Source organism: Neophocaena asiaeorientalis, unplaced genomic scaffold, assembly GCF_003031525.2.
Source record: "Neophocaena asiaeorientalis asiaeorientalis breed wild unplaced genomic scaffold, Neophocaena_asiaeorientalis_V1.1 scaffold302, whole genome shotgun sequence".
Taxonomy (NCBI): Eukaryota; Metazoa; Chordata; class Mammalia; order Artiodactyla; family Phocoenidae; genus Neophocaena; species Neophocaena asiaeorientalis.
In genome coordinates this window covers 428,806-456,710 of record NW_020174038.1, presented here as the reverse complement: position 1 = coordinate 456,710, position 27,905 = coordinate 428,806, and the positions used below count along the sequence as shown (strand labels likewise).

Sequence of the window (27,905 nt, the reverse complement as noted above, 5' to 3'; positions counted from 1 at the left end):
GAGGAGAGGTCCGTTTCCCACTGCTTGAATCGGGGCTGGCCTCCTCTCTTGCTTCGGCAAACAGGATGTGGTGGGAAGTGGTGCTGTGCCGGTTCCAAGCATTGGTTTCAAGGAGCCCTACCCACTTCCGCTCTCCCTCAGAGCACCATGGGAACCAACCTGAGTTAGCCGGCTGGTTGATGACCGACAGTCCAGTCAGGTTCACTGTCACAGCCAACAGCTGCCAGACAGGGGAGGTTACCTCAGACCAGAAAGTCTGTAGCTCACCCCGCAGCTGACCACAGATGCATGAGTGAGGCCACCTGAGATTAGCCAAGGATGGCCCAGGTCGGCAGACCTGTAGACCCATGATCAGACTTAAATGGTTGTTATTTTAAACTACTGAGTTTTGGGGAAGTTGTTATGCGGCTTTGCTCACTGATACACAGAGAATAACTATCAGCATGTTTCTGAAGAGTGAGCGGCAAACATTAGTTTTGTTTTGGATGTAAGACTTGCCCACAAGAATACTTTGATTGCTAGGAATATTAGACTTCATTTTCCTAAGATGTGTGTGTGTGTGTGTGTGTGTGTGTGTGTGTGTGTGTGTGTGTTTACGTGAGGCAGTAATAATTATATTCTTGCTTCTAATGATTGGGTATCAGCACCAAATAGTCCCTGGCTTCTGGGGAAGATGGGCCACTGAGGAGCAGACCCTAGTTCTGAGGGCAGGTGAGTGGGGAGGGGCATCTATAAGAGGCTGAGAGCCGGCTGTGGAATGGGCCTCCTATCAGCATGCCACACTTTCCTGTTGAAATGACACCCCAAGATCCACTTCTGCCCCCCAGCTTCACCTGAACAGCAGCTGGGCTGAAACCAAGATAGAACAACTGCGACCCACATTCAAGCAATCATCCACTGGAGGGTGTGAGAGATGATAAATAATCGCAGCAAGCACTTCTGCAGCACTTACTGTGTGCCAGGGACCGCTCTGAGCACTTTACATAGTAACTCACTGCATCCTCACAGCAATCCAGCAGCACAATTCATACCAGCCACACGAAGGATATAATACTTAGGTAGAAATTCAACAAACTAAAAAAAAAACAAATAGGACTTTGAAATTCTGTGGAGGGACACAGGTGGAAAGACACATCAACACTGTCATGTTCTTGGATAGAAAGGCAGCATCACAGAGATGTCGGTTTTCCCCAAGTTAACTTACAAATTTAACTTGATCCCGACAGATACACTGCATTGATCAAGATACTGCCATGCTGGGCAGTTCAACAGAGGGAATTTTATCCAGGGAGCAAGTGGTAAAGAAGAGCAAAACCCCAAACGGGGTGTGGAAGGGTCACCCACAGATGAGGGGGTAGATGGCCCAGAGCCTGCACTGCGCAGGGCTTCCTGCTGGGGGTTTCCCGCCCTTACTCTGTAACACATGCTCAGTGGAGACTGGTGGGCACACTTGCCCTCCATGTTATTCTGGTTGACGATGGAATTGCCTTCTCTGCCTCTCCTGCCACTCCTGCTTTTTTTTTTTTGGTCAAGTGTATTTATATGTGGTGCAATTCCACTTTGAATTCTGTCTTTGTATTAGTCTTCTGGAGTATAGTGGGATTAATGTCTCTCAAAAGTTTTCAAAAAAAGAGAATTTTTCGCCAAGGCACTATTGGCAGTATTTAACCACCGATGTTGTCAACCAGAGGTGATTTTGTGCCCCAGGGGGCATTTGGCGCCGTTGGAGACATTTTTGGTGGTCACAACCAGCATCTATTGGGTAGATGTGTGTGGTGTATGTATTATTAGCATCCAGTGGGTGGAGGCCAGGGATGCTACTAAACTTTCATAATGCATAGGGCAGCCCTCTGCCTCCTGTCCCCACCAGCTACCAACTAAGAATTATCTGGCCCAAGTGTCAACAGTGCTGAGGCTGAGTCTTTGCTCTAACCTATTGGCAAAGGGCAGGGAGTTGGAACTTGCCGATTTTAAAAGCATAGCCTAAAGCAGCCTTTCACAGACTCACATTTCTTAAAAGTTCTTGCCGATTTTGTATTTTGCTTATAATATAAAATAATGGCACAAATTGCTTACCATCGGCTATAGTAAAGTTCCAGCTTGAGGCTGGTGTGGTGGCTCTGTGTACCCTCAGCACATCACCTGTCCCAGGAGGTGAAGATCCCACTTTGAGAGACTTGGGGCTAAAGTGAGTCGGTCCCTTCATCCTCCCCAGTGCCTAGTGACCCGGACTAATGACCCCCCTCCCCAGGCTCTGGCCCAGTGGTGGTATCTGCCTGCAGACACTGGTGAGGACAGCCTGATAAAGTTTGTATTTCCTAAACACTCAATGACACTCATTTTTATTTTCCAGTCACTTTGACATCTTAATACAACACTGACATACTTTAAAAAAGTCGTATTTTTATAATGAAAACCATATTCATTGTGGAAGAACTGGAATCTAGAGCATGAAGAAGAAAATAAAAATCCCATGTGATCGCCCATGAACAGAAAATCACTGGTGATATGTTGTGTATTCCTGCCTGTTATATATATAAATGCAAAGTATAAGAACAGGTTTAAGAATGAAATTGGGATCATAAAGTATATCCACCTTTGTGGCCCTGCTTACAATGTATTTCTCACTTACCATTACATTATTAACATTTCCTCACATAATTAAATATTACTCTACGTTATAAGTTTTTATTAGTCTTCTTAAATAGCCATTCCATAATTTATTTACTCTTTTTCTTAGACGTACGTGGAAGGCTGTTTCTAGGTTTTAAAGTGCTGAAATGAACATTATTTTATATATGTCTTTGTATTTCTGTTTATTTCTTCAAGCAGAGTTTTTAAAATAGGGAATTTTGGGTGAAAAGGAATGAATGAAGATTCTTTATCCATAGTGCCATATTATTGCTCTTTATACGGCTTATTAATAATTTATATCTTCACCAGCAGTGCACAAGTACTCCACATCCAGCCTATCTGGGTCAAGATTTAGAATCATTAAAAAAATAGTTTTTCCAGCTTGGTAGACAAAATTGGTACCTCATTGTTTTGAGTTATATATTTTTTTCCACTATCAGTTGAGCTTATCTTTTTATACCTTTACTGCTCATTAGTATTCTTGCTTTATGAATAAGCACTAAGCCCCCAAAGATAATGTCCTGTACCTATTTTTTCTTTCATGATATCCTTTTTATTGATTTGTTAGAGCTCTTTCTATATTAAAGACCTTAACCAAGTTTTTGTCATCTATATTGCATATATATATTTACCCACTTTTTTCTTTTGTATTTTTGCATTTTGACTTGCAGAAAAATTTCCACTTTATTACTTATGTCTATTATTTTTTACAAATATATATTTAAATACCATATTAAACTATGTATTGATTTACAAGCACTGCTTTTCTGTACTCACAGTTCATGGAACAATTTTATTCAACCTATTCACAAACACATTTGACATTTGTGTGTTTGTCCTCACAAGATCACTGGTCACCCAGCAGTTTTTCTGGGCTCATTGTAGTAGCTGTTGGTGCTGATTGTCAAATATTCCTAGCTGCCCACTGTCTAGGCCCATGATAATGCCCCCTCGTGCTTGGGTGGGGTTTATAAGCTGTTTTAATCTGTGAGCTGTGAGTGGGAGTGACAGATACATGGTATCATTCCTTGGCTGAACCATTTACCGGTCAGTCAGCTGTGCAGAGCTCTTTCTTTCCCTCTGCACAGTGAGTAGCAATGTTCCAGGTGTCGGCTCTGATCCCCAGGAGACTGTGGTGAGCAGAGCCTTCTACTGACCATGATGGCTGAGCAGCTGATTGAGAAATAAACCTTTGTGCTTTCAAGCCCCTGAGCTTTGGGGGCTGTTTGTTACTGCAGCACAATGTAGCCTCTCCTGACTGATAAAGTTCGTCACGTTTGGTTCCATTTAGTTTATATAGATCTAACATTAAAAAAAAGATACAGCATTAAAAAAAGCTCTCTCTTTTTAATATAGTCCCTGAAATATATATATTCAGGGAATATAATATAGTCCCTGAAAATTTTATCCCAAGCCATAAGTAGCCATTTGTATAATATTAGAACAGTTGCTGTTTTCACTTTTCTCTAAATGTATATTCTGACTCTTGACAACTTAACCACCTACTGAATTGCTTTTTGCTTTTTTAGTGTGAATAAAAACCTTTGAATTTGAAAAGCGTCACGAAAAGTAGAGTGAATAGTATAATGAATCTCCCTGTATCCATTGATCAGCTTTAACAATGACCAGCGTTGTAGAAATTTTGAAAGGTTTTGTGAGTAATATTTATTACTCTTTTTTGGGGGGTAAATATTTCCTCTTTTACGTGTAGAAAGTCCCTCTCTGGCACAGTATCAGTGACTGCATTATATTTCTGTGTAGCTGTTTTATGTTTTCATTCTTTATTCGCTTCTTTTCTGTACTTGGAATGTTGGGGGTAGCAGTGAAGTCACACAGAGCCTTAAACAAGGGTGACAGATGAGTGGACCCCTCCTGGGAGCGGGGGCTCACTCTCAGAGAACTGTTGGTCACGCCTACAGGGAGAAGCAGTGGGTCCCAATTTATGCCCCCTCAAAAACAGATGCTGAGAGCAGGACTTGGGGGGCGATCTCAGGAGACACAAGTGAGCATGAGATGGGGATAGGGGTGGGGGGAGGGAGAAGGGCCAACCAAGTGTGAACCGATGAGGAGCCTCGTCCCAGCCTCTGGAGACCCCTGAGAACCTGCCCCCAGGACAGCGCGCCGTCGGCCGCCCCACAGTCCGGGCTGCGCAGCCTGGGACTGGGAGCGCCTCCCGTGGGGTCGGCAGGTCCTCAGGCAGAGGCGCAGGGAGAGGCGGCTGGTGACGCGCAGGAAGCCGCCCCCGGGCCAGGGGACTGCAGCATCTGCCTCGCACCCCCGTGGGTTCCACGGAATTCAGCAGGAGTGGGTGGGGTGTCAGATCCCCAAGAAAGCCGAATGGAGGGTGGCACTACGTAGCCTCTGCTTAAATCCTTCACTTGAGCCCGGGTTTCACCACACCTGCAGTTGCCCCGACTTGTCCTGCCGTGTACCCACCTTGGAGGTAAGGCTCCTGTACCATCCTGTCTCTTTCTAGCAGGATCCAAACACGCCGTGATGAACCTTTCTGATGTCACAGGTGTTGTTGAAGGCTTAAGTCCACATCAGTCCCTTAACCTGGTGGTTGGGTTTCTCCCTGGGCGCAGATGGGTCGCCACCATCAAGAAGGCTTAAAGGTGAGTGGCCACTGCCTCGGTTGGCCCAGGATTGGGTAGTTCCTGGGAAGTGGGGCTCTCAGCGCAAAACCTGGGAAAGTCCCGAGCAACCAGGACGGTTGACCACCCCACCTGGGGCTGGCCAACTCTTAGGAAGGGTCACCAGAAACCCGCCAGTTTTTCCTCCCGTTTCTCCTTCTCAGAGATGAAAGGAGGGACTGTAACTGAGAGAGGCATCTCAGAGGCCGAATCGCAGGTTCCAAGCAGCGGCATCCCCTGTGCAGTTGGGAACCTTCGTTTGGTTTCAGAGCATCAATCAGGGCTCCTGGAGGAGTCCTGGGAGCTTCTTGGCAGGAGGCATCGTTGCCGCCAGAGGCCCCGGCACTTGTGCCACCGTGTCAGGCCCACTGGTCTGATTAAATTTCAGCAGGGCACCAGGCTCCTCCTTGCCCGTCCTGATTAATCTCTGTCTCCTTGGGCAGCCTCCCCCACCCGCCCCCCTTCCTGGATGGTGGCCTTTGAGCCAGTCTTGCAAGTGACCCCTAGTACAATATATTCCAGCTCCAAGATCTGGGATCTGTGTTTGAGCCCTTTGCAACCTCCCATCCCCCGCCCAGGAAATAAACTATCAATGCCCTCTCTCATCCGTGCCTCAGAGGATTTTCTGTTCCCTTGTCTTTAAATATTCCTAAGATGTTCCCTCTGGTAGCAACCCTGAGGTGTGATTAATAAGAGGTTGGGGTGTAGTCATCAGAGCCAGCCAAAAACGTGGCAGAGCTGCCCTGGGTGCATTTCCTTAAGATGTGGAAAGAAGCTCATGAGTCAGCCATCACTCTCAAGACCCTCTAGTGGTCTCTGAATTCCTCTTCTGGTTGTCAGAGTGATGTAAGATGCCGTATCCCATACCAGCTGGGCTCTGCTCTCCATCAGTCTCTCTGTAGGGCTACATCCTTTTCCGACCAGCAAACACATCGCCGTATTGGTCCTTTATTACCCAGAGAGAGATGACTCTGAGTTCAGATTAGGCTTTGCCCAAATTGCACTTGGAGATTGTGGTAGATGGTAGTGGGTGTCGCCCGTATTCCTTCGAGCTTGTGGCTTCTTGTGCGCTGGGGGTTTCCAGATGTCAGCACAGGCGTCTCTTCGTGTAAGGGATTTCTCCCCAGAGGCTGAAGGCTGCCCTGCACACCTCCATCCCGGCTGAAAGTGCTGGGACATTTACACCCCTTGGGAACAACCTGAACCACTGACTTTTCCGCCAGCTCCCGTGCCGCCGGCTGGGATAACTTCAGTGTGTGTGCTGCATGGTTTCCCAGTTTCCCCGTGGGATTAAGCTCCAGTTGACAGTAGTAGCTGACTTGATAACAAATCCTTTAATAGCCCCTTTCTTCCCCACTCACTCCCTTTACCTCCCAAATCAACTACCTGAACTCAACCCTCACCTCAGGGTCTGCTTCTGCGGGATCCTGAACTAAGTCAATTCCAAGATATATCATAATTCAGGGGTCTCTGTCTGTCATCTACTCCCATATGTAATGTGAATCATGTCTTAACTGTAAATTCAACACGTAGACTATAAAGAGGAAAAAATTGAAATAAACAAATGGGGAAAAGGTTTCCTTCTTCTCTTACTTCATGCCAGCTGCTTGCTGTCTCCGTTAAGTATTTATTGAGAAAATTTAGGAGATGCAAACTCAAATCCCTAAGGAGCCAGCTAGGTGATGTTTATGTGAGAAGCAGATGTCATCCGGTAGGGAGTGGTGGGGTCTGTGGCAGATGGTACATCCCTGGAAAGTTCTCTTATCCTCTGTTTCCTCTTCCTCTCCCCTTTTATCATTACAGCGTTGGTCAAACAAAACCTATCTGCAAGATGCTAAAATTCAAAGACAAGCATAAGAATTTCTTTAGTGTAACAGGTAATTATCTGACTCCTTTGTTCAGGTGGAGATCACCTTTCAGGGGTACATTTTCCTTTAGACCTGACCAGTCAGCTGAAATAACTGAGAGGAAGTCTTTTTTGCTCATGTATAATACCCCATTGCTCACACAATTCTATAACACTGTCCAAAAAATTTCACCTTGAAATAAGGAAAGAATCCTTCCTACAGCTTGGGGGAAGGTCAAATGAGAAACTGTATTTTTCACCATACTCCACTTTGTAAAATATTTACATGCTGTCAGCTGAAGATAAGTCATAACAAATTATTCTCCTAAGTTCTGGCGTACTTGGCATGCTTTGCAGAACAATCATACTTGAAAGAGCCTTTTTAGTTGCAGCAGGGGACGCTACAGATGGAAAGAGAGAAGTACCCTGCCTTGAAATGTGATGGAGCCGTTCAGAAGCTCGTGGAGAGTGACAGGACTCGCCCGGGGATGTACTGCACTGAGCCCATCTGCACTGTCAACTCTGACAGAGGCCAGATGTCACCTACTCTCTGACTCTCTTTTGGCCTCAGGTGTCAAAAAATGCTTCTCAGTGAAAATCCGTGTCTGATGGGGAAGGGGGGCATCTGCCAGGTGTTCACCTGGGTAATGTGCTGTCACTGTCACCTGGTTCCGGGCCTGGATGTGCAATCGTCTCTCTCCAGCCACACCATGAACAATGCAATAAGGAAATAGCTGTCTGTATGTCAGAAGTCTCACCCTATAAACTCCTAAGGGTCTGGGCACTGAAATGGGGCAGCAGCACTACCTCCTGACCCTTCCCCGCCATCCTATTGGTGACCCCCCCCCGCCCCCCGTAAACGGCACTGTGCCATTCCAACGTCAGGGATCTTTGTCGCTGTCTCAGACGGGCTGAGGGCAGGGACAGCGCATCGCATCAACCTGATGGAAAGTCCAATCCTGGGAAAAGACTAAGACAAAGCGACTGAGTGCCCCGAGGAGACGGTGCCGTGGCACCAATGGCCAGTAATTCGGCCCCTTGCAGGGGCCTGCAAACACACACCAGCCTGGTGATTCAAGTCCCCAGACTTCCAGCTGAGGCCCAGCAATTGTGGAGCAGGGACAGGCTATCCCCACTGTTCCCAACTGAATTCTTGGACCACAGCGTCCACAAGCCCTAGTGAAACACTATGCATTATGCCTCAAAGTTTTGGGGCGGCTGGTTAAGAGTCCCTAACGACCCAGGCAAACACCAGCCGTTTGTGGGGCCTCCCAGGGCCAGCACTTGCATGTCTATCTCACACCTCACAGCGACCCCAGGAGAAATGCACCGTTATCACCATTTTACAGGCAGGAAAACGGAGGCGCAGTGAGGTCAGGTCACTGCGGATAGACACTCAGCCCCTGAACAGCGGACCTGGGACCTGAACCCAGGGAGACTCTGGCCTGGCTGTGGTTTGCAGGGGGACTCTGCCCTGGGATCGCAGAGGCCACCTCCTGCCGCTCCCCACGGGCCGCTCACCCGCACAGTGACCTGCGGCTCCCGGCTGCCTCCCTTTGAGGTGCTGCTTTGGTCCCTGCTCCTTGGCTCTGTCCATTCCCGGACTGACCCCAGGGATGGGCAGCCACGAAAACGCGCGCTGACTCCCCCACGGGAACATCTGGACGCAGCTCCCCTGCTGCGCTCTGAAGACACCCAGTTTGCGCGGAGACCCCGCTCCCAGGGCTGCTCCCAGCCACGTCTGCACGGTGGGGTGCTAGTGCAGCTCCCTGTGGGACTCTCCTTCTCCCCTCCCTTCGCAGGGGCCAGGATAGCGTCGCCCTCCGGAGGGCCCGCGCCCCCTTGCCTTTGTCCTTCACAGGCGCCCCCTCCAATAAGTCTGGACCTCTAACCCAATTTGGGGTCCATTTCTCGAAGGACCTGAGCTAAGGCACAGGGAAACAGCCCCACCTCCACCGCAGCCCTGCCCCTCGCTGCGCTCAATTGGTGTGGCTCCGGACCTCCTGGCGCAGGAACGACCTTACCTTGTTCACACCGTCCGCCATCGCCTGGAGTGTGAGCTCCCGGGGCCCGTCCACCGTCTTCCCGTTGTCGGTGGGGCCCCAACTGGCGCTGTAAATGTCTATCAGCTGAGGCATGTGGCTGATGGAGGAGGCCTCGATAATGTCCGTCATGAAGGGCTGGTCCAGCATCCGGATCCCTGTGGACAGTGAGGGCCGGGGAGCTCTGGGTGCCGGTCCCCGGTTCACAGGAGGCAAGGTGGGGTAGGGGGCTGGGGTCCTGGGTGTGGCTGGAGGTCTGCCTTCCTGGTGCCCTGGGCTCAGCCGGGCGATCCTGAATCCAGCCTCACGCTGTGTGTGTGATCAGAGGATCAGGCAGGTGCACTGACCGATCCACTCCATCCTTTTGGACCCCACCCTTTCCTTATGCAACTATTTGAAGACAATTTTATACCCCTCGCAAAAGTTGCTAGAATTCCTAATGTGGGAAGCTTGGCTTCCAGGGACTGGGGGGTTGATGGGGGACACGTTTCAGAGGAGAAATAAATCTACTGGGCACGACAGTGTGGGGAGGAGATTGCTCTTAGATATTTAAGGAACAATTCTAGAGGGCAGGGGGCAGGGGCAGAGGGAGGGGCAGGACAGTGCAAGGGGGAGGGGCAGGGAAGGAACTCTCAGTTGCATTGTAGCTGAGGAGGGGCTCTGGCGGGGGGGACAGAAATGTTGAAGGGGTCATTCTAAAATATATTTGCAGTGGGGTGCAGGATACACCCCCTCCTCCTTCTCCCCTAGGCCACCTTTGTAAAGTGTGTGCTTCTATGATGCCTTGTAGGAGTGATTTCTCGCTGGGAACTTTTCTCTGATTGTGTGACTGTGTGTACAGGGACTCAGGAGGAGCCCAGGCCTGTGGCACCCACGGTTCACATCACCCTTGGGCTGTCTAGAAAAAGCCTGTCCAGGGTTCACTCAGCAGCAGCCAACGGGAAGGGCATTTGTTCCTTCGTCATTACCCTCTAAACATTGCTGTTTGGGGCCAAGATTGTTCTCTGCTTGATACGCTATTTCGTAGCAAGGGACCTAGAGTGCTGCTGAAGCTGACCTAAGTCTTTCCGTCCACGGGAGTTTTGAAACGAAGGGCTGGTCTGTACGTAGTCGGAGCCTGGCTTCTGACCCTTCTTACTTGTCCCTGGTGGTCAAAGGGCATTATTACACAAGCATCACCTAATGTGGTATGCACACCAACTTAAGGAAGGAAGATTCATATACATTCGTTACCTATGTACCTGTCACCACTTTCAAAAATCTACAGACAGGGACTTCCCTGGTGGCGCAGTGGTTAAGAATCCGCCTGCCAATGCAGGGGACACGGGTTCGAGCCCTGGTCCGGGAAGATCCCACATGCCACGGAGCAACTAAGCCCACGCACCACAACTACTGGAGCCTGTGCGCCCAGAGCCTGTGCTCCGCAACAAGAGAAGCCACTGCAATGAGAAGCCCACACACTACAACGAAGAGTAGCCCCCGCTCACCACAAGAGAAAGCCTGTGCCCAGCACTGAAGACCCAACGCAGCCAAAAATAAATTTTAAAAAAAGTCCCAAAATCTACAGACAGTTCATGCGGATGAGAACTAACTGCTGATTGTTGAATAAAGTTATAGGACTGCCTTCACATCTTGATTTTCCTTTTCTAGTTGCAGGTAATAGGCTTATATATCCTAAAGCAGTTCCCAGTTATAGGGTCACTTGCAGAGCATTTCCTAAATACTGTGCCTGGGCCGCTTCTCCCCGGTCCCTGGAGTTTCTGATTATTTGCACAGGTCCTAAGCAGGTATTGTTCTAAGGTGGTTTTGAAGTGCAACCTGACATGAGAATGACTGTTTAGGTAATTGGGACATTGGGGGTATAAAGTTAATGCTTTTACATGCATGTTTTGTTAATCCTGAGATAAACATTTTTCCAGAAAAAAATATAAAGCAGGAAGATTCAGGCTCTTACAGGGCCCATGAAATTGACAGAAAATTGTCTTTTCTCTTAAGGTTCTCTTTCCTCCTCCCACGTCTCACGGCCCCTCCCTTGCGCTTGCACTGCAATGTTCCCCAGAGCTCACCCTCCTCCTGTCTAACCTATGAGCTCAGTAGGCCTTTCCCCTGAAGTCTTTCTGGGTCCAGCTCTGCAGGTCCTCTGTTAGCACTGCACTGTCAGCCTTCTCTTACAATTGTTTATTTGTGTGTTTCATTTACCACCAGACAGCAAGGTCTTTGCGTACAGGGCATGTGTCTATTCTGTGTACTTCTATGTCCCTGGGCATCAGCATGCGCTTGGAATTTATCTTAAGCTTGATAAATATTTGGTGAATAAATGCATGATATTATTACCTAATTTAGTTGAGTTTCTCCCTAGCAGGGATAACAGGTCCAGACTTTCCATCCTCTACTCATAAATCAGGTCACCGTTTTTGCCAACAAGTCTAATTATTAGTTAATATCCTTTCTCCTGGAGAAAGCTCCTACAGCATAAGCATAGTCTTTGGTTTCAACTTTCCAGAAGCTAAGTTTTATGGTTCATTTCATTAGGGATAGGAAATCTAAAACTCCACATTTCACTTTTGGCCCACCTATATTTTGCTCATTTAAAAAGTCTGTTTAACAAAGGTGGCTGACAGCTTACACAGTAAACTGAAGAGCACAGCTTCTTCTCACACGTCGTGTCCACTTTGTGGACTGGTAATGTCGCAGAGAGGCTGGTATTCACTCGTCTGCAAGGAGGAAACTCAGATGGTCTTGAACTCATCCAGTGCCCGGATGACCAGCACTGAATAGCCTGCCTCCATTGAAAAGAGGGAGGAGTTCAACTCTGGCCAAAGCGCACCCGGACCGTCCCACGTGCCAAACAGTGGCGACTTTGCATTTTGTCACCAGCTGGTGCCCTTTGCCCTCTCTCTTTGCAGGTCCTGTCTCTCTGCCTCTCTCCCTCTTCATCCCGCCCTGGCTCCCTTTGTGCCGCCCAGAACATCAGAGCTGTTGTGTATTAATCTCCGGACTGTTCAGCATCTAGGGAGGCAGGGACGGCCACGGGCTGGGAGCAGGGCTCTCATTCACATTCAGGGCCCAGGCCCCCGGCATTCTTTGAATCTCATTAAGCTCGGAGGGAATGAGGCGTGCATGGATTGAATGAGATACAGTATTAATTTTTGCAGGCAACTGCCCCATTAGCGGCCAAGACTCAGGCTCAGGGTGACCCAAGGGTTTTTAGGGAGGAACTCTGTCCCTGGATGGTCTAGGGGGGTGGGGAGGGGGAGAGAGTGAGAAAGATGGGGAAGGCAAGAGAGTGAGAGTGAGAGGCAGAAGGAGAGCGGGAAGCCCAGGGAGCCAGGACTCGGCATCCTCACGTTTGCACAATGCTCTGCGGGCTGTGGCGAGGTGATGGCAGGAGAGCCTGCACGTCAAGCATTTCTGTCCCCTGCCCTCCCGCCAGCCTGAGCACCGCATTCATGACCAGCAGTGAATCTGTGAGTCCCTCCTGCCTTTTAGAACCTGAGCCTCACGCCTGCTGCATGGCTTGCTTGCAGCCCTGGGCTCTAGGGGCTGCACAGCCCAGGGATTTGAGCTAAATCCCCTGCCTCTCCTCCTGCTACAAAAGGTGAGCTTGTACGGACACCAGGAAGTGCTACATCCGTCTGCACACCTCAGTGTCGATAATCGCCACTTTTGTGTTCACTAGTGTTCACCTGTAGGCTAAGGAGCCGAGGCATGCTGGTCTAGGTCTTAAGGATCTGGAAACATGTTAGTCATTGTGCCAACAAGTGATTTTTACTGATTTATTTAAAAACTCAGATAAAATATGTACAAACTCACTGGACTATTAGGAGTTTTATTGGCCAAGTATGTGGAAGCAATTCATCGCTGGTAGAGAAATTTCAGGGTACTTTGATAATGGTCTACAGTGTGGTTTTCAAACTCTTTTTAGAATCTTTGCTCAAAGGAGCACTCGTTAGCAGATGCATAAGTCTATCTGCTCTGCCTTCAGAGAAAGGCAGGTAAGGCCAATGCCACCTGGCCTGGCCCCAGCCTGGGGCTGCTCTGAGGGGCTCTGCCGACGCCCAGGTGTGATGCTGTAGAACCTGCCCTCAAGTCACTTGCTGTGCCCCGGCAACCAGCAATCATGATCTGATACTGTCGTGTTTGTTTGCTCCTTGTCTAGGTCTCCCTTTAGACTCGAAGCTGTGTGAGGGCAGGTGTCTTGTCTGCTGGCTCACTGCTGCATCCCCACCCCCAGGAGGACCGGCACATGGTGGGCACCCAGCTGCAACTCCTGAGTCCTGGAAGGGGCTAAAGGCAAGAGACAGCATCTCCCAAAAGGCGTGTTGCATTTCGAGCCCTTTTCATACTCTCAGAGGTATAAATCTGACAAACTTGCAAGAAACATCATTTGAAGGGTTCATTATTTATATTGGCTGTCCATTTATTTGGTTTTGTGAATTTTGAATAATACACTTTCCGTTTCGATTTTTTGTCTCAGTCCCTTTTGGCTAAAGATGCCAAACATTGATTTAAAAATTAAAACTAAGAAAAGAATTAGGTTGTCTTAAAGAGTTACTTTAATAAAGGCATGTTTAAAATAAAAAATGGAAATTAACCTTTCTCTTCAAAACATATAAATAAGTGGATAAGGAAATGTAAGTAATTAAACTCTAAAAAAAAGTTTTGAAGTTATTAAAGCTTTGAGACAGCACCAAGACTTTGGGACAGCCCGGATGTACCGGTCTGCGTGTTACAGAGCATTTACTCTTTGGGAGCCAGACTAATTGGAATTTTCCTCTCTCCTTGCCATGTGTTAGCTAGAAGAAGTGGTAACAGCTGTGCTCATGGAAACAGGCAACAGAAGTCAAAGAGAAAGCTCATCTTAAGGAAGAAGTTTCTAGAGTTACCCACGTCCAAAAGCAGAACAGACTTTGTTGTGAGGGAGTGAGTTTCCCATCACTGGAGGCGTGCCATTCCAGGCTGGGTCCAGGCTACATCAGGAGAGCAGGAAAAGAGAAGCTGTTCTGGACTTCCCTGGTGGCACAGTGGTTAAAAATCTGCCTGCCAGGGCAGCGGACACAGTTTCAAGCCCTGGTCCGGGAAGATCCCATGTGCCGCAGAGCAACTAAACCCGTGCACCACGACTACTGAGCCTGTGTGCCACAGCTACTGAAGCCTGCGTGCCCAGAGCCTCTGCTCCGCAACAAGAGGAGCCACCGCAGTGAGAAGCCTGCACACTACAACAGAGTAGCCCCCGCTCACCGCAACTAGAGAGAGCCCACGCACAGCAACGAAGACCCAATGCAACCAAAAATTAATTAATTAATTAATAAAAAAAAAAAAGAGAGAGAGAAGCTCTTCAAGTGTTTTAGTGCAGGGACCCAGGCTGCGCTGGATACTAAATTGTTGTACAATTTACTAGCTGTGTGGCCCCATGTTCAGTTTCGTTCTCTGTAAAAGAGGGATAATAATATATAATAAATATGTTCTCTTTATAAAATATATAATCATGTATGATAAAGCTGTAAAGAGGGTTAAGTGAGTTAAGGGTTTTGCATCGTGCCAGACACATTGGAAGAGACAATATGTTATTATTATTATTGCTACTGTTATTGTTGTTTTCATCATGCAAGTGTCAGTGGGTGTTCGGACTCAGGGAACTTTAGACCCTCTTTGGGGCCCAAGATTTTGCGATTCTGATGGGTAAATGGAAAAGATGAGCCGCTGGGAATTCACACGCTCTATTTCCAGCATCCAGATGACACACAGTGGATGGATGGCCGTGATGCTCGTTGGCCTGGAGTGGCCTAGGGTGTTGATGCAAAGGGGTCCCCTGCCTGTCTTCACTGCTGGTGGACATTCCCAGTGTGCCCTTGCTGGGGAGGGGAAGTGGGTGATGAGAAGGCCCAGGTCTCCTTGGAACTAATTTGATTGGGATAAAGTAGCAAAGGTGAGACGGTGCTGGTAGAAGGGGAGATACCTGGTAGAAATTCCGTCAGCTTTGGGTTCTTAGATCTTTCTGCCCTTAATCCCTTAACTCCATTCATCCACCGATTCTTTTATTCAGTGATTAATCTCTACTGATTATCGTGGTTTATCCACAGACGCTTCCTTCTCTTTATTCCTTCCTTGCTTTCTGTCACTCAGCAAATAGAGTTTGAGCATCCTCTGTGTGCCAGACCCTGCTGTGGGTGCGAAGGTGAGAGAAAACAGACGTGGCTCCTGTCTTTGTGGACACTGTTGTCTGCCTGCGGAGAGTGATACTGATCAAAGAACCAGGCACAAGAATTTGTGATAACTGACAGTATTAGTGCTGGGAAGAGAAGATTCAGCATCTTTATCTGTGGATGGGGACTGGCCTGGGCAATGATGTTGGAGGATGCCATGGGGACCCGCTTGCTGCAGGATGAAGAGGTGGTAGCCAGGTGGGCCGTAGGGCGCAGGTGTTCTGGGCAGAGGGAGAGCACATACAAAGGCCCAGTAGAGGAAGGAGCGTGGCTACACTTCCTGACTCACAGTTGCTAGGAAGTTTCCTCTAAATTATATTTACACAGAGACTAACCACATGTGTATGGGAACTTAATATACAATGAAGGTGGCACCACAAATCAAAGGGACGGGATGGATTATTACATAGATGGTATTGGGGATGTTTGCTCACTATTTGGAGAAAAATAAAACTTGACCCCAGCTGGCATGACATACAGAGGTGGAATCCAGTTGGACTAATGGCCTCATGTGAAAGTTTGGGAGAAGATTAAAACTGATCAGGGGCTAATATGTGGGACATACCAAGAGCATGTGCAAATTAACAGGATAAAGACAGGAACCTCCATGGAAAAATGAGAAAGTGTATGAGTAGACGAGAAACCCAAAAGGCTCACGGGCCGATGAAGAGATGCTCAATGATTTTTTCCTTGTTTCCCTTCAGAGGACTCATTTTATCATCTTGTCTCCACTTTCCTTTCTTTTTCTGGACTGAGATTCTGCAGCACCTTAACTTTAGCCTTTTTTTGAAGACAAGAGACCCGGGATCTAGGGGGCAGTTGGGACATCGCCTCCCTGTGACTGAACACCTTGAGACGAGCAGTGATACGGGTCGGCCACCAGATGGCGCTCCAGACCTCCCCAGCTCAGAAAGCTCGGGAAAGGAAAGATTCTCCGGAGAGTACGGCCCATTTATTAGTAGAATAAGGAAAATCAGCCAACTTTTGAAATTGCCAGCCAGAATGAACAAAATGTTCCCCCCAGATCTTTAAGGTAGAATTCTGTTTCTGTTGCGATTCCTGAGTACCTCTCCAGGGCTTTCTCAGGAAGAATTCCTTTCGCTCCCCTGGGGGAGCCCTGAGTCACTGGATGTCCTGCCGGGCACAGGGTGGGGACTGGACCTTCCTGCCCCTGAGCGCTTAGGACCCGTAAGAGTGGCTACAGAGGAACCAAGCTGGGGTTAAAGGAGCGCAAGAAGGCGGCCCCTTTGCTCAGAGCCTCTGTGGGGCTGGGCCTGCCTCCCCCCGGCTCTGGGCTGGGCTCCTGGATCCTCAGAGCCTTGCCTTGAGACCTGTGAGCTATCGGGGTTCACGGACACGGGTCGGGTCGTGTCTTTGAGGTACCGGGCTGCATCCGCTCGCCTTTGGCATCAGGGGCGAGTCAGAGGCTGTCACACTGCCTGGATCTGCCCACCCGAACGAGGGGCTTGCCTGGGGCGTGTCCTCTGCCTTGCGGGTGGAGCTGCAGGCGGGACAGCCCAGGGGCTCGAGGCTGAGGTCCCACCCCCCACCCGACCCCACCCACCGATGAGGGATGGGAGTTGGTAGATAAACTCCCAGCCTCCTCCTCTCGGGGGGCAAGAGCCCCCCAGAGCCCCAGTTAGGGAGCCCCAGCTCATCAACACACCCTCTGTTGGTCTCTCTTCCCACCATCTTTCCCTCTTTCCCTCACTGGCTTCCCAGGGTCACCTCCCAAAGAAACTCCTTGCACCCAGATCCTTGCTTCAGGTTTGCTTTTAGGGAATTCAAAGAGAGCAGGAGAATCAGGTACATTTGATAAGCAGCTTAGATGTTTTCAGAGTGCAAATTACAAGAGAGAAAAAGAAGAAGCAGATGGAGAAAAAGACCCCAGCGGACCTCCAATTGCCATGAGCTAATCCCAACTCTTCATTGTTGCAGGCACTTGTTCTGAGGATCCCTTGTTCAAAAATCCAGTTACTTTGGGCATGCAGAAACTTCAAAACTCTTTTGAAGACCGTCATTGTGAATGAGAAATCCACGTTTGACATTTTCAGTTGCCTCCACTCTGCCCTGCGAACAGGGAACCCCCCCTACTCAGATAGCACCCGGAGTGTGAGCCTGGCTTGTAATATATTAACCCGGTGATATTCTTTCCCCTGAGCTCATAACGCCTTCTGACATTCTGATGCCAGCATTTTGGAGGCACACAGAATACAGAGAGATGAAAGCCAAGGGGCAAAGCCGCCCCAGTTACATTTCAGAACCCTCTGGATGTATTCGTTTGAGGAATTCAGCACCCAGCTCAGGCAAACCTCTTAGCAGACAGTGTTGAAAGAGGTTAACGGTGGGTTTGTATAGGTTGCTCCTGCTTTATTTAGGTTCCTGGAAATGCAAGTGTCAGCACAAAGTATGTTTATGGTTCTATTAAATCACCAGGAAAAAAATATCAAGACAGTTGTAAAAAAAAGAAAAGCAAGGTTGGATGACTGAGGTTTATGACTGAATAAATTAAGAACCAAATTTGATGCAAAACTTGGAATAAGCCAGGAGCCACTCCATTCTCCAGCATCTTGTTGAAAGCTTATGAACCCCTTTCTCTCATTTTCTCTCTCCCTTTCTGTCTCTCTCTATTTTTTTTTGGCAGGGGGAGGTGTTGGTTTCTAAATTTCTGGTGACCAGCCACCCTTCTTTTTAAAGGCCCATAAAGAGGAATTTGTTAAATATGTTTCCTGTGGAACTTAATAAAAAGGTTCTAGGTAGAATATTTTCCCTTAAAGATGAGAGGCGCTGTACAAACAAACAAACATACAAAAAACTCCACCAAAAACATTTGGAAGAGTTCTGAGTATGTTTACAATAATCTGTACACACCTCCTTATATTCTACCGTCCTTATTTGATTCCTATTAAAATGCTATGGTTACTTGGACAAAACTGTAATTCGAAAAGATAGGGAACCCTCTTAACTGTTGGTGGGAATGTAAACTGGTGCAGCCATCATGGAAACAGTATGGAAGTTCCTCAGAAAACTAAAAATAGAGTTGCCATATGAACCAGAAATCCCACTCCTGGGCACATATCCAGACAAAACTATAATTTGAAAAGACATATGCACCCCTACGTTCATAGCGGCACTATTCACAATAGCCAAGACATGGAAGCAACCTAAATGTCCACTGACAGATGAATGGATAAAGAAGATGTGGTACATATATACAATGGAATACTACTCAGCCATGAAAAGAATGAAATAATGCCATTTGCAGTAACATGGATGGACCTGGAAAGTATTATACTAAGTGAAGTAAGTCAGAAAGAGAAAGACAAATACCATATGATATCACTTATATGTGGGATCTAAAATATGACACAAATGAACTTATCTAAGAAATGGAAACAGACTCACAGACATAGAGAACAGACTTGTGGTTGTCAAGAGGGAGGGCAGGTGAGGGAGTGTTGGACTGGGAGTTTGGGATTAGCAGATGCAAACTAATATATATAGAATAGATAAACAACAAGGTCCTACTGTACAGCACAGGGAACTATATTCAATATCCTGTGATAAATCATAATGGAAAAGAATATGAAAAGGAATATCTACACACACACACACATATATATGTATAACTGAATTACTTTGCTGTACACCAGAAACTAACACAGCATTGTAAATCAACTCTACTCCAATAAAAAAAAAAAAAGATGTTATGGATACTGACACACAAAGAGTACAGACAGTACAATTCCATTTATATAAAGTTTAAAAACTGGGAATAACTGACATTTGCTGTTAGAAATCAGGGTCGTGACTGTTCTTGTGTGTATGGGCAGTAACTGGGAGGGGACACAAGGAGGGCTTTGGGGTGCTGGTCGTATTTTGTTTCTTGATGGTTACATGGATGTGGTCATTTTATGAAACTTCATTGACCTATGTACTCATGATCTGTGCACCTTAAAAATTTTTTAAGTTTATTGATCTTGCCATATAGGTTAAGTTAAAAAAATGTTTTTCAGTCTTGCTAAGTGTACCAGTCCCCGCTCTCCTGCTCCACTGGGAATCTTTGCCGCACAGTGGCCAGACCCAAGACCCGAGTGTGATGCCTCCTGGGATTGTTTGGCAGGGACAGCCTACCTGCGACCTTGGAACCGTAGGCCACTCCGACCCCACAGATGTTGTTGTTGGCGACTGCAGAAACTTCCCCGGCACATCGGGTCCCATGGCTGCAGAGAACAGTAAAGACAAGTCAGATACAGTGTCAAACGACTTGGAGAAGATCCCTTAAATTCTATCTATGGTTCTTTTCAATGGTTCAGTTAGCCCGGAGCCAACCCAGGCCCCTGGATTTTCCATCTGTGTCTCTCCTTTCGACCCCTTCCAATTCTCAGCTGCCCTTCCTGACCTTGGCTTGTTTCTACCATGAAGAGTCTTCTCAGAACATTTTCAACCTTGAGAGGTGATCTTTACTTTAAAATTTGAAGTGTCTTACTGGGGAAAACAGTTACAGGCTTTCTGTGAAAAGGAGACACAATCTAAGACAGGTTGGTGCTGGTTGAAACAGCTGATTTTTTTTTTTTTTTTTAAGCGCTAGAATTGTGGGCTGGTGTTTATTTTCAAGGCTGGTTCTGTCCACAGGCAGGTAATGAATGCTGCCTGCCAGTTGTGGGATGAAAGTTATTTACCTTTTTGGATTATAGCCTCCTTTAGGACATACTGAATGCTACAAATCCCCCACCTTGCTCTGGAATCAAGTAAACACACACTGGTAACTGTTTGCATTCAATTTCGAGGGGTCCACAGAATTTGAGGCCGGCCAGATTAAGAATCCCAAGCGTCTATTAGATAATCTTTCTGAAGTTTGCCGGCCTTACAATTCTGAGCAAGGCCTTCTCAGGGCTTATGTTCTAGAATGTTCTCTGCAATAGACACTGGAATTTCATTAACTTTTTCCCTTTTGCTCCCTTTTCCGTTACACCAAAGGAATCCAAACAGCTCTCCCCTTGAACTGGGCCGGCCTGGTGGCTGGCTTGGACCCATGGGAGGCAGCGGGAAGATGCCCTCTAGCCTCTGGGCCAGGGTCCGTACAGAGGAGCTTGGGCTACAGCTGAGGCCACGCGGGGAGTGCAGCCGGGCAGCCCCCATTGTTCCAACATACCTCAGGTGAGGTCCCTGGAGGCCTCCCTCCCCCAGACCCAGACGGGTTACCCCGTCAGCAGCACATGGAGAGAGACAGGTGCCCACCTAAGTTGCAGGATTGTGAGCTAGTAGATGTTCTCTTTAAAGCCACTAGGTTTCGGGGCCGTTTGTTAAACGGCAACGGGGAACTGAACCCTGCATAAGCTCGAAGTCAATCAGAATGCCGTGTTTTAACCCCAAACAGCATTCAAGAGGAGGAGTGGTCCAATGTACACATCACTGGAAATGGCCAGCCCCAACCTGGAAGTCCATCCTAATGGCCCATGAAGCAGCTAAATACGCAGTCGGCTGCAAAAGTGTCAGCTTGGCCTGCGGAGGGACGGTGGTGAGGACTGGCTTCCCCCTCACTACTCACACGGCGGGTGCAGGAAGGGATGTGGGGAAGGGGACTTATTGGCTGCGTAGCCCAAGAAGTCCTGATTTCCGCAGTGTAGACGCTTTGCCACATTCCCTTAGGGCAAGCAAAGCTCACACCCGCCCTTAAAAAATCACATCGGAGGACTGAAAATATACACACATATTTTCTCTCTATATATGAGCAAAAGTGAATCCTGCCTCCATGAAGGCTACACATCTCACAGACTCAAAATTCCCTTTGGAACAAGAATGAAATCTGTATGTGGTGTCTGAGGAGACCTCGTCATGACTGCAGAGGTCAGCCCTGTGGTGGAAGCTCTGTGAAGACCCCACGTGCTGACTGAGTAAACCCCTGTCTTCTTGCCTGTAAGTTTTTGGTAGATCTCATGTGAGATTTTTGAGAAGGGACTTAGTTATGGTTTAAGTTGATGGGAGAAACTACCATGGACGTGGCTTTCATGGCCCTCATCTTATTCTCAGTGCTGAAGAAAATGGTAAATAAAATTCTGAAAAACAGCATGGAAGTATACACACATGTATCTATATAAAGTGAAACATATACATACACATTTTATATTGATTCGTATGTAGACTTTAAATGTATATATTCAAGTATATAGTTGTACTTTTATCTACTTATGTATTTGTAATTATATACTTCTATATTCATATGTATATATACTTACACATTATATATAATCCACATATTAGATATTTAAATATATAAAATACACGCCATATTAAGAGAACATGTATATACACACACATATATATTTACAAATGGAACTTGCATGGACACTGATTAAATCTGGCTGGCTCCCTTGCTGTTTGGTTCATGCTGAACAAATAAATATTTGTTTGATTTTTTATTTTTTTTTTGTGGTACGTGGGCCTCTCACTGCTGTGGCCTCTCCCGTTGCAGAGCACAGGCTCCGGACGCGCAGGCTCAGCGGCCATGGCTCACGGGCCCAGCTGCTCCGCGGCATGTGGGATCTTCCCGGACCTGGGCACGAACCCGTGTCCCCTGCACCGGCAGGCGGACTCTCAACCACTGCACCACCAGGGAAGCCCCAAATAAATATGTGAAGAAAAGTTTAAAAAGCAGTGCCACCTCTAATTCGAGTGAGCACTAATTTCCTTATTATTTAATAATCAGCCCTGCCAGGCTCTCCTTTCCGAGGCCTTGCCTGGAACAGTCGATGCTTTGACCGACATCTGTGAAGCACACATTATGCTGGTGGAGGGGGGCCCTGCTCTGAGGAGCGAGGAGGGCCAACAGCACCTGCTGTGGACGCGGCAGTCGTTCCTCACCAGGGACCACAGTCAGTGCTTTTCTTGTCGCACCCCCTTTACCCCTCGCAGGAGTAGGTACTGCTCCATTTCACAGATGTCAAAGCTGAGTATCGGAGGATCTGGGCCAGGTCTGAGACCCAGGGTCAGCTACTGGACCACCCATCACCCTCCCACCCTGTGACAGACCTTCTCTGCCCTAAAACTGCTCACGAAAGGCTGGAGGACAAAATCGTGCGAACTTCCTTGAGCAGATTAAAGACACTGAATGCTTCCATATCCTTAATTTTGGCCTTTAAGTGGGGAGATGACTGTCGTGGTCCCTCCAGAGGAACATATGGGAAAAAGCATTTCATTGCTAAATTAGGCGACACTAATTATAAGCGGGTAGTGGCTCCCTGTAATTGTTGGTGACACCAGGCCTCTTCACACCCCTGGGCCTCTGTCGGCTCCGTCGCCACGGCCTTGAGTGCCTTCCTTCAGTCCTGTTTTCCTGATCATCTCAGAGAACGAGCTTGCTCTTCTGAATATCAGGAGAATCCTTTTGCAAGTCCATATTCATCTGGCCCCTTTGCTCTCTCAAGAACATTCAGTAGCTCCCCTTTGTCTCTAGAGTAAACCACGAGTCTGTCAGAAGTGGAAATAGCTGTGGGTGTGGGGAGGAGGGACAAAGCTCGGTGGCTTGATTGGCCTCCTTTTTTTTTTTTGAAATTCAGTAAATGTTTATTGATTGGCTGATTGAATAAAACAGTCCAGGTGAGAAGTCTGATTAGCTCACAAAAGAGTGGGATTTGGCAAAAAAGATGTTATCTAACAAAATCTGAGTAAGTTATAATCTTTTCAAACGTCTTCGACGTATTCAGAACAAAAGTAATTTATAAGATAGATTACTGAACAGTGCTCCACAGGAAGGGCAAGAAGACTGGGTTTTGGTGAAGATCCAACACTGGTGTGGACCCATCGTCTGGCCCCTGGAAGACCTGAACCGCTGACGAGGGTTAGTGAGTACTCTCTGGTTCTATAGAACCAAGCCCGTAATTTTGTGCTTTAACTAATTAATGGCCTCCTTCTGACAAAGGTCACCGGCAGGCAAGTGACAGGAGTCAGGGGTATCATGTTGCCAGAACGGCCTCGATCTACTGTTACCCTGGGCCTGTGCCGTTGGCAGTGATTTTCTTGCTGCTTCATGAAGAGGGGAAGCACAGTTCCCCTACCTTGAGTCTGGCTGGCCTCGTGACTTGCTTTGGACAAAAGAATGTGGTGGAAGGGATGGGCCTGGCCCTCAAGAGGACCACAGCTGCTCTTTCTCCTGAAACTGCCCTGGTGCCATGTGGACAAGCCCAGGCTGGCCCATTGGATGGTGAGAGACTGTAACCCCTCATGCCTGTCACCCAAGCTGACAGCCAGCTGTCCCCCAGACATGCGAGAGAGGCCATCCTAAGCCAGCTAGCCCCCAGCCTCCCTGCCAACCAACCCTGGATGCAGGGACGAGCCAGATCAACAGAACCGTCCAGCTGACCTACAGACTTGTGAGTGATATCAGTGTTTATTGCTTTAAGCTACTACTTTTGGGATGATTTGTTATGTGGCATTACTTGGCAATAGATAACTGATACACTGGACAAGCAAGGCTGGAGAGACAATCCCAGGTTAACCTGTGCAGGGTGGGGTTTAAGCCTGGACCCTGATGATGACTGCACTGGGGCTTCCCTACAGCCGTGGCTGCTGAGATGTCCAAGAAAACCCTGAGGACCTGCTCCGACTCTGGGAGGGGGCACATCTCCAGAGAGACAGTGCCCCTTCTTCCACATTGCTGACCTTTCACTAGAGTGACTGGCCACCCTTCTTGCCCTTTCCAGCCAAAGCATGCATTTCTATGTGACTCCATTCAGGGAGAGATGGACGGGGCAGCATGCATATAGCACCTCTCATTTACTGACACCCACCGTGGGTGGGCACCATGCCAAGAGTGCTGCAGGCTTTGTTTTATTTAATTCTCACAACTATCATTATCCCCATTTTAAAGAAGAAGGAGTTGAGCATCAAGATACTAAGTCACTTCTCAGTTCAGAGGCAAAACCAGAATTCAGATACAGGTTTGCTGCTTCCGATCCCCTGTTCTTAAGCATGACCTTTATAAACAAGATGAAAAGACAACCCTCAGAATGGGAGAAAATATTTGCAAAGGAATTTACAGACAAAAGATTAATCTCTAAAATATATAAACAGCTCATGCAGCTCAATATTTAAAAAACAGACAACCCAATCAAAAAATGGGCAGAAGGCCTAAATAGACATTTCTCCAAAGAAGACATACAGATGGGCAAGAAGCACATGAAAAGCTGCTCAACATCACTAGTTATTAGAGAAATGCAGATCAAAACTACAATGAAGTATCACCTCACACCAGTTAGAATGGACATCATCAGAAAATCTACAAACAACAAATGCTGGAGAGGGTGTGGAGAAAAGGGAACCCTCTGGCACTGTTGGTGGGAATGTAAATTGATACAGCCACTATGGAGAACAGTATGGAGGTTCCTTAAAAAAATCTAAAAACAGAACTACCATATGTCCCAGCAATCCCACTACTGGGCATATACCCAGAGAAAACCATAATTCAAAAAGACACATGCACCTCAATGGTCATTGCACTGTTTACAATAGCCAGGTCATGGAAGCAACCTAAATGCCCATCAACAGACAAATGGATAAAGAAGATGTGGGGCTTCCCTGGTGGCACAGCGGTTAAGAATCTGCCTGCCAATGCAGGAGACACGGGTTCGAGCCCTGGTCTGGGAGGATCCCACATACCGCAGAGCAACTGAGCCTGTGGTCATTTGCAGAGACGTGGATGGACCTAGAGACTGTCATACAGAGTGAAGTAAGTCAGAAAAGGAAAAACAAATATAGTATATTAATGCATATATGTGAAATCTAGAAAAATGGTACAGATGAACTGGTTTGCAAAGCAGAAATAGAGACACAGATGTAGAGAACAAACATATGGACACCAAGGGGGGAAAGTGGCAGAGGGGTGGGTGGTGGTGGTGGTGGGATGAATTGAGAAATTGGGATTGACATATATACACTAATGTGTATAAAATAGATAACAAATAAAAAAATAAAATCTTAAAAAAATATATCATGTATTCCTGATGCTCAGAAATGTGCAGATAAAAAGTGTGATGGTTAAATTTATGTGTCAATTTGGCTGGGACATGGTGTGCTCAGATATTTGATTAAGCATTATTTTGGGTGTTCCTGTGAAGGTGTTTTTTGGATGAGGTTCACATTTAAATTGGTGGACTCTGAGTAAAGCAGATTGTCCTCCGTAGTGTGGGTGGGCCTCATCCAACCCGTTGAAGGTCTGAATAGAACAAAAAGACCAGCCTTCTCTGGGTAAGAGAAAATCCTCCAGCACTGCCTTTGGACTCCAGCTCGTCTGTCCTGGGTCTCCAGCCTGCCAGCCCACCCTGCAGATTTTGGACTTGCCAGACCCCGTAAACAAATCTCTTGCTTTTTATATACATATCTGATTTGTTCTTTTTCTCTGCAGAATCCTGACTAATTCAAAAAGTAACTTAGTGGTTTAAGCAACTTTCACTGGTTCTTTGGCTCACTCACTGGTTAGGGTCATTGGCTTAGGTTTTCTTCTACAACATGGTCTGTCTTTGCCACACGATTTTTGGTGGTGACAGAACATACTAACTGGTAACCGAGCTCATTTTCTTTTATTCCTGGGATCCGGTTAGGCTCCATTTCCCAGCCTCCCCCACACGTGCATGTGGCCGAGTGACTGAATTTCAGCTGATGTTATGTGGGTGACAGGATGTATGCTGCTTCCAGGCCCGGCTCATAAAAATCCCCAGAGCCATCGTCCATGTTCTGTCCCTCTAGTCCCTCATGCAAACCTCCAAGGTGGAGCTTTAGTTCCATTTTACAGATAGGGGAAACTGATTCAGGGATCACTTATTCCGTACCAGGCGATCAATATACCACTACCTTTGTCCATTATAATCTACTGTATTTTTGTCTCTTAAGCAAGGAATAATTACCACCCAAGGACCGTAAAATCCCCCCATATGGCAAACATTAGTTTCCAAAGTAGAAATGATTATACCAAAATACAGATATTTCTTTTGCCGTCTGTATGATTCTCTCCACAACCCCAAATCTGTGTTACGTCTATTTCTTTTAGCTGAAGGGGAAATTTTAAATAATGAAAACTTGTGTTATCCAGGCAGCGGACTAGAAATTTTTTTAAAAACTCACAACTTTGTGTATTTCTCCAGTGGCTCAGAAGAGCTCACAAAATTAAACTCTCTTGGATTTCACTGTACTCTGGATTGGCTAGAGAGAGGGGGTTGATTGCAAAGAGCAACCTTTGAGCTGATATCGGCTTAGGAGGTAGTCTCAACGCTCACATGAAAGAAAAACTTAGATTAGGTCTTTGAAGGCAGTTTGGATTTTGTTATTCAGGAGGCAATTTCAGAATTAGTCTGTAAAGACAGAAGGGAAAGATGTTTGTCTATTTCTAAGCCCTTACGTGTCCCCAGGGTAAAGTATTGGTTTCCATCACTGTGCTAATAACCAACCAGAGAGAGCAATTTTCCCCCCATATTCTTTTTAGGCCTGTTTATTGGGTTCTTCAGAATGAAAAATGACTTTTAATTTAAAAAAGTTAATCACTGAAAATCGTTCTTATTTGAAGGTTTAACTAATGCTATCAGTCAAACGTGCCCACACAGAGACAGACGATCCTTGGCATCCATTTATCCATATTTCCCTTCATTTTGGTTGCTTGAATAATAAATGTCTTCTCTCTTCCTGAATTTATAGTAAACTTTTTGTGACCAGGAATCGCATCTAATCCAGAATCTCTTACTCTTTAGGGCGAAATAGATAGAGTGTGCTGCACCCTGAGATGCTCCGTAAATATGCCCGATGGTGGGGATGACATTTCAATGGTGTATATGCCTGTCAGAGAAATGCTACGCAAGAGAGATTCTTATGGACAGCAGCACAGCAATGGAATACAGATCTGCAGTGCATCACCAAACATTGACCTAAAACCCAGCAAGGCTGCAAGATTATTGACAAAGTGTGAGCTGCAGACCTTGGGAGAAGCAGGCAGCTCTGAAATGGACAGATGTCAAGGGCACTCAACAACTTGGCATGGCTGAGAAAGTATGCCACCCATCCATCAACCAGCCAATCAATATTTATTGAATGCCAGAAAAAAAATGTGATACTAGATCCTGATACCTCATAGCAAATCAGTTACAGCTGTGTTGCATATTATTGATGCTTATTAAATATGTATTATTTTCTACCTTTTTGCAGTTTGGGTTATTGTTGCTGCTGTGGCCATTATTATTTTGCTTGGTCGTCTGTATTTCTCTGATTGCAAGCTAGGAGGAAATTACACTCCTTTTCCAAATTTCTCCACTGTGTTTCAAATACATACCCGGAGCACAGATACCGCATACAATTATCAAATGGTTCACGGTAGAATAAATACACTTGCTCTGCTGAAAAAGGAATAATCCTACAAAATCAAATGAAGCACAGGGCGAGGAATTCTAGTATACAGGTGCCCTAAAAGCTGTTCTGCATATGTATGAAGTTTGCCTTCATAAGGAGTCCTTGGCTTGGAGTTTTAAGTGTGTTCTTAAAGAAACGTACACTTGAAGGAAAG

At 46.9% G+C, this 27,905-nt stretch overlaps 1 protein-coding gene across 2 annotated transcripts in view; it reads right to left on the bottom strand.

Moving 5' to 3' along the window:
- Positions 1-27,905, bottom strand: part of PCSK2 (proprotein convertase subtilisin/kexin type 2) — a 210,987-nt gene that overhangs the window by 19,338 nt on the left and 163,744 nt on the right. For both annotated transcript variants that reach the window (XM_024753718.1, XM_024753719.1), the window contains 2 exons: positions 19,496-19,584; positions 9,138-9,313 (listed from right to left, as the gene is read on the bottom strand). In XM_024753718.1, the coding sequence (XP_024609486.1) occupies positions 9,138-9,313; positions 19,496-19,584 (265 nt within the window). The remainder of the gene's footprint in view (positions 1-9,137; positions 9,314-19,495; positions 19,585-27,905) is intronic.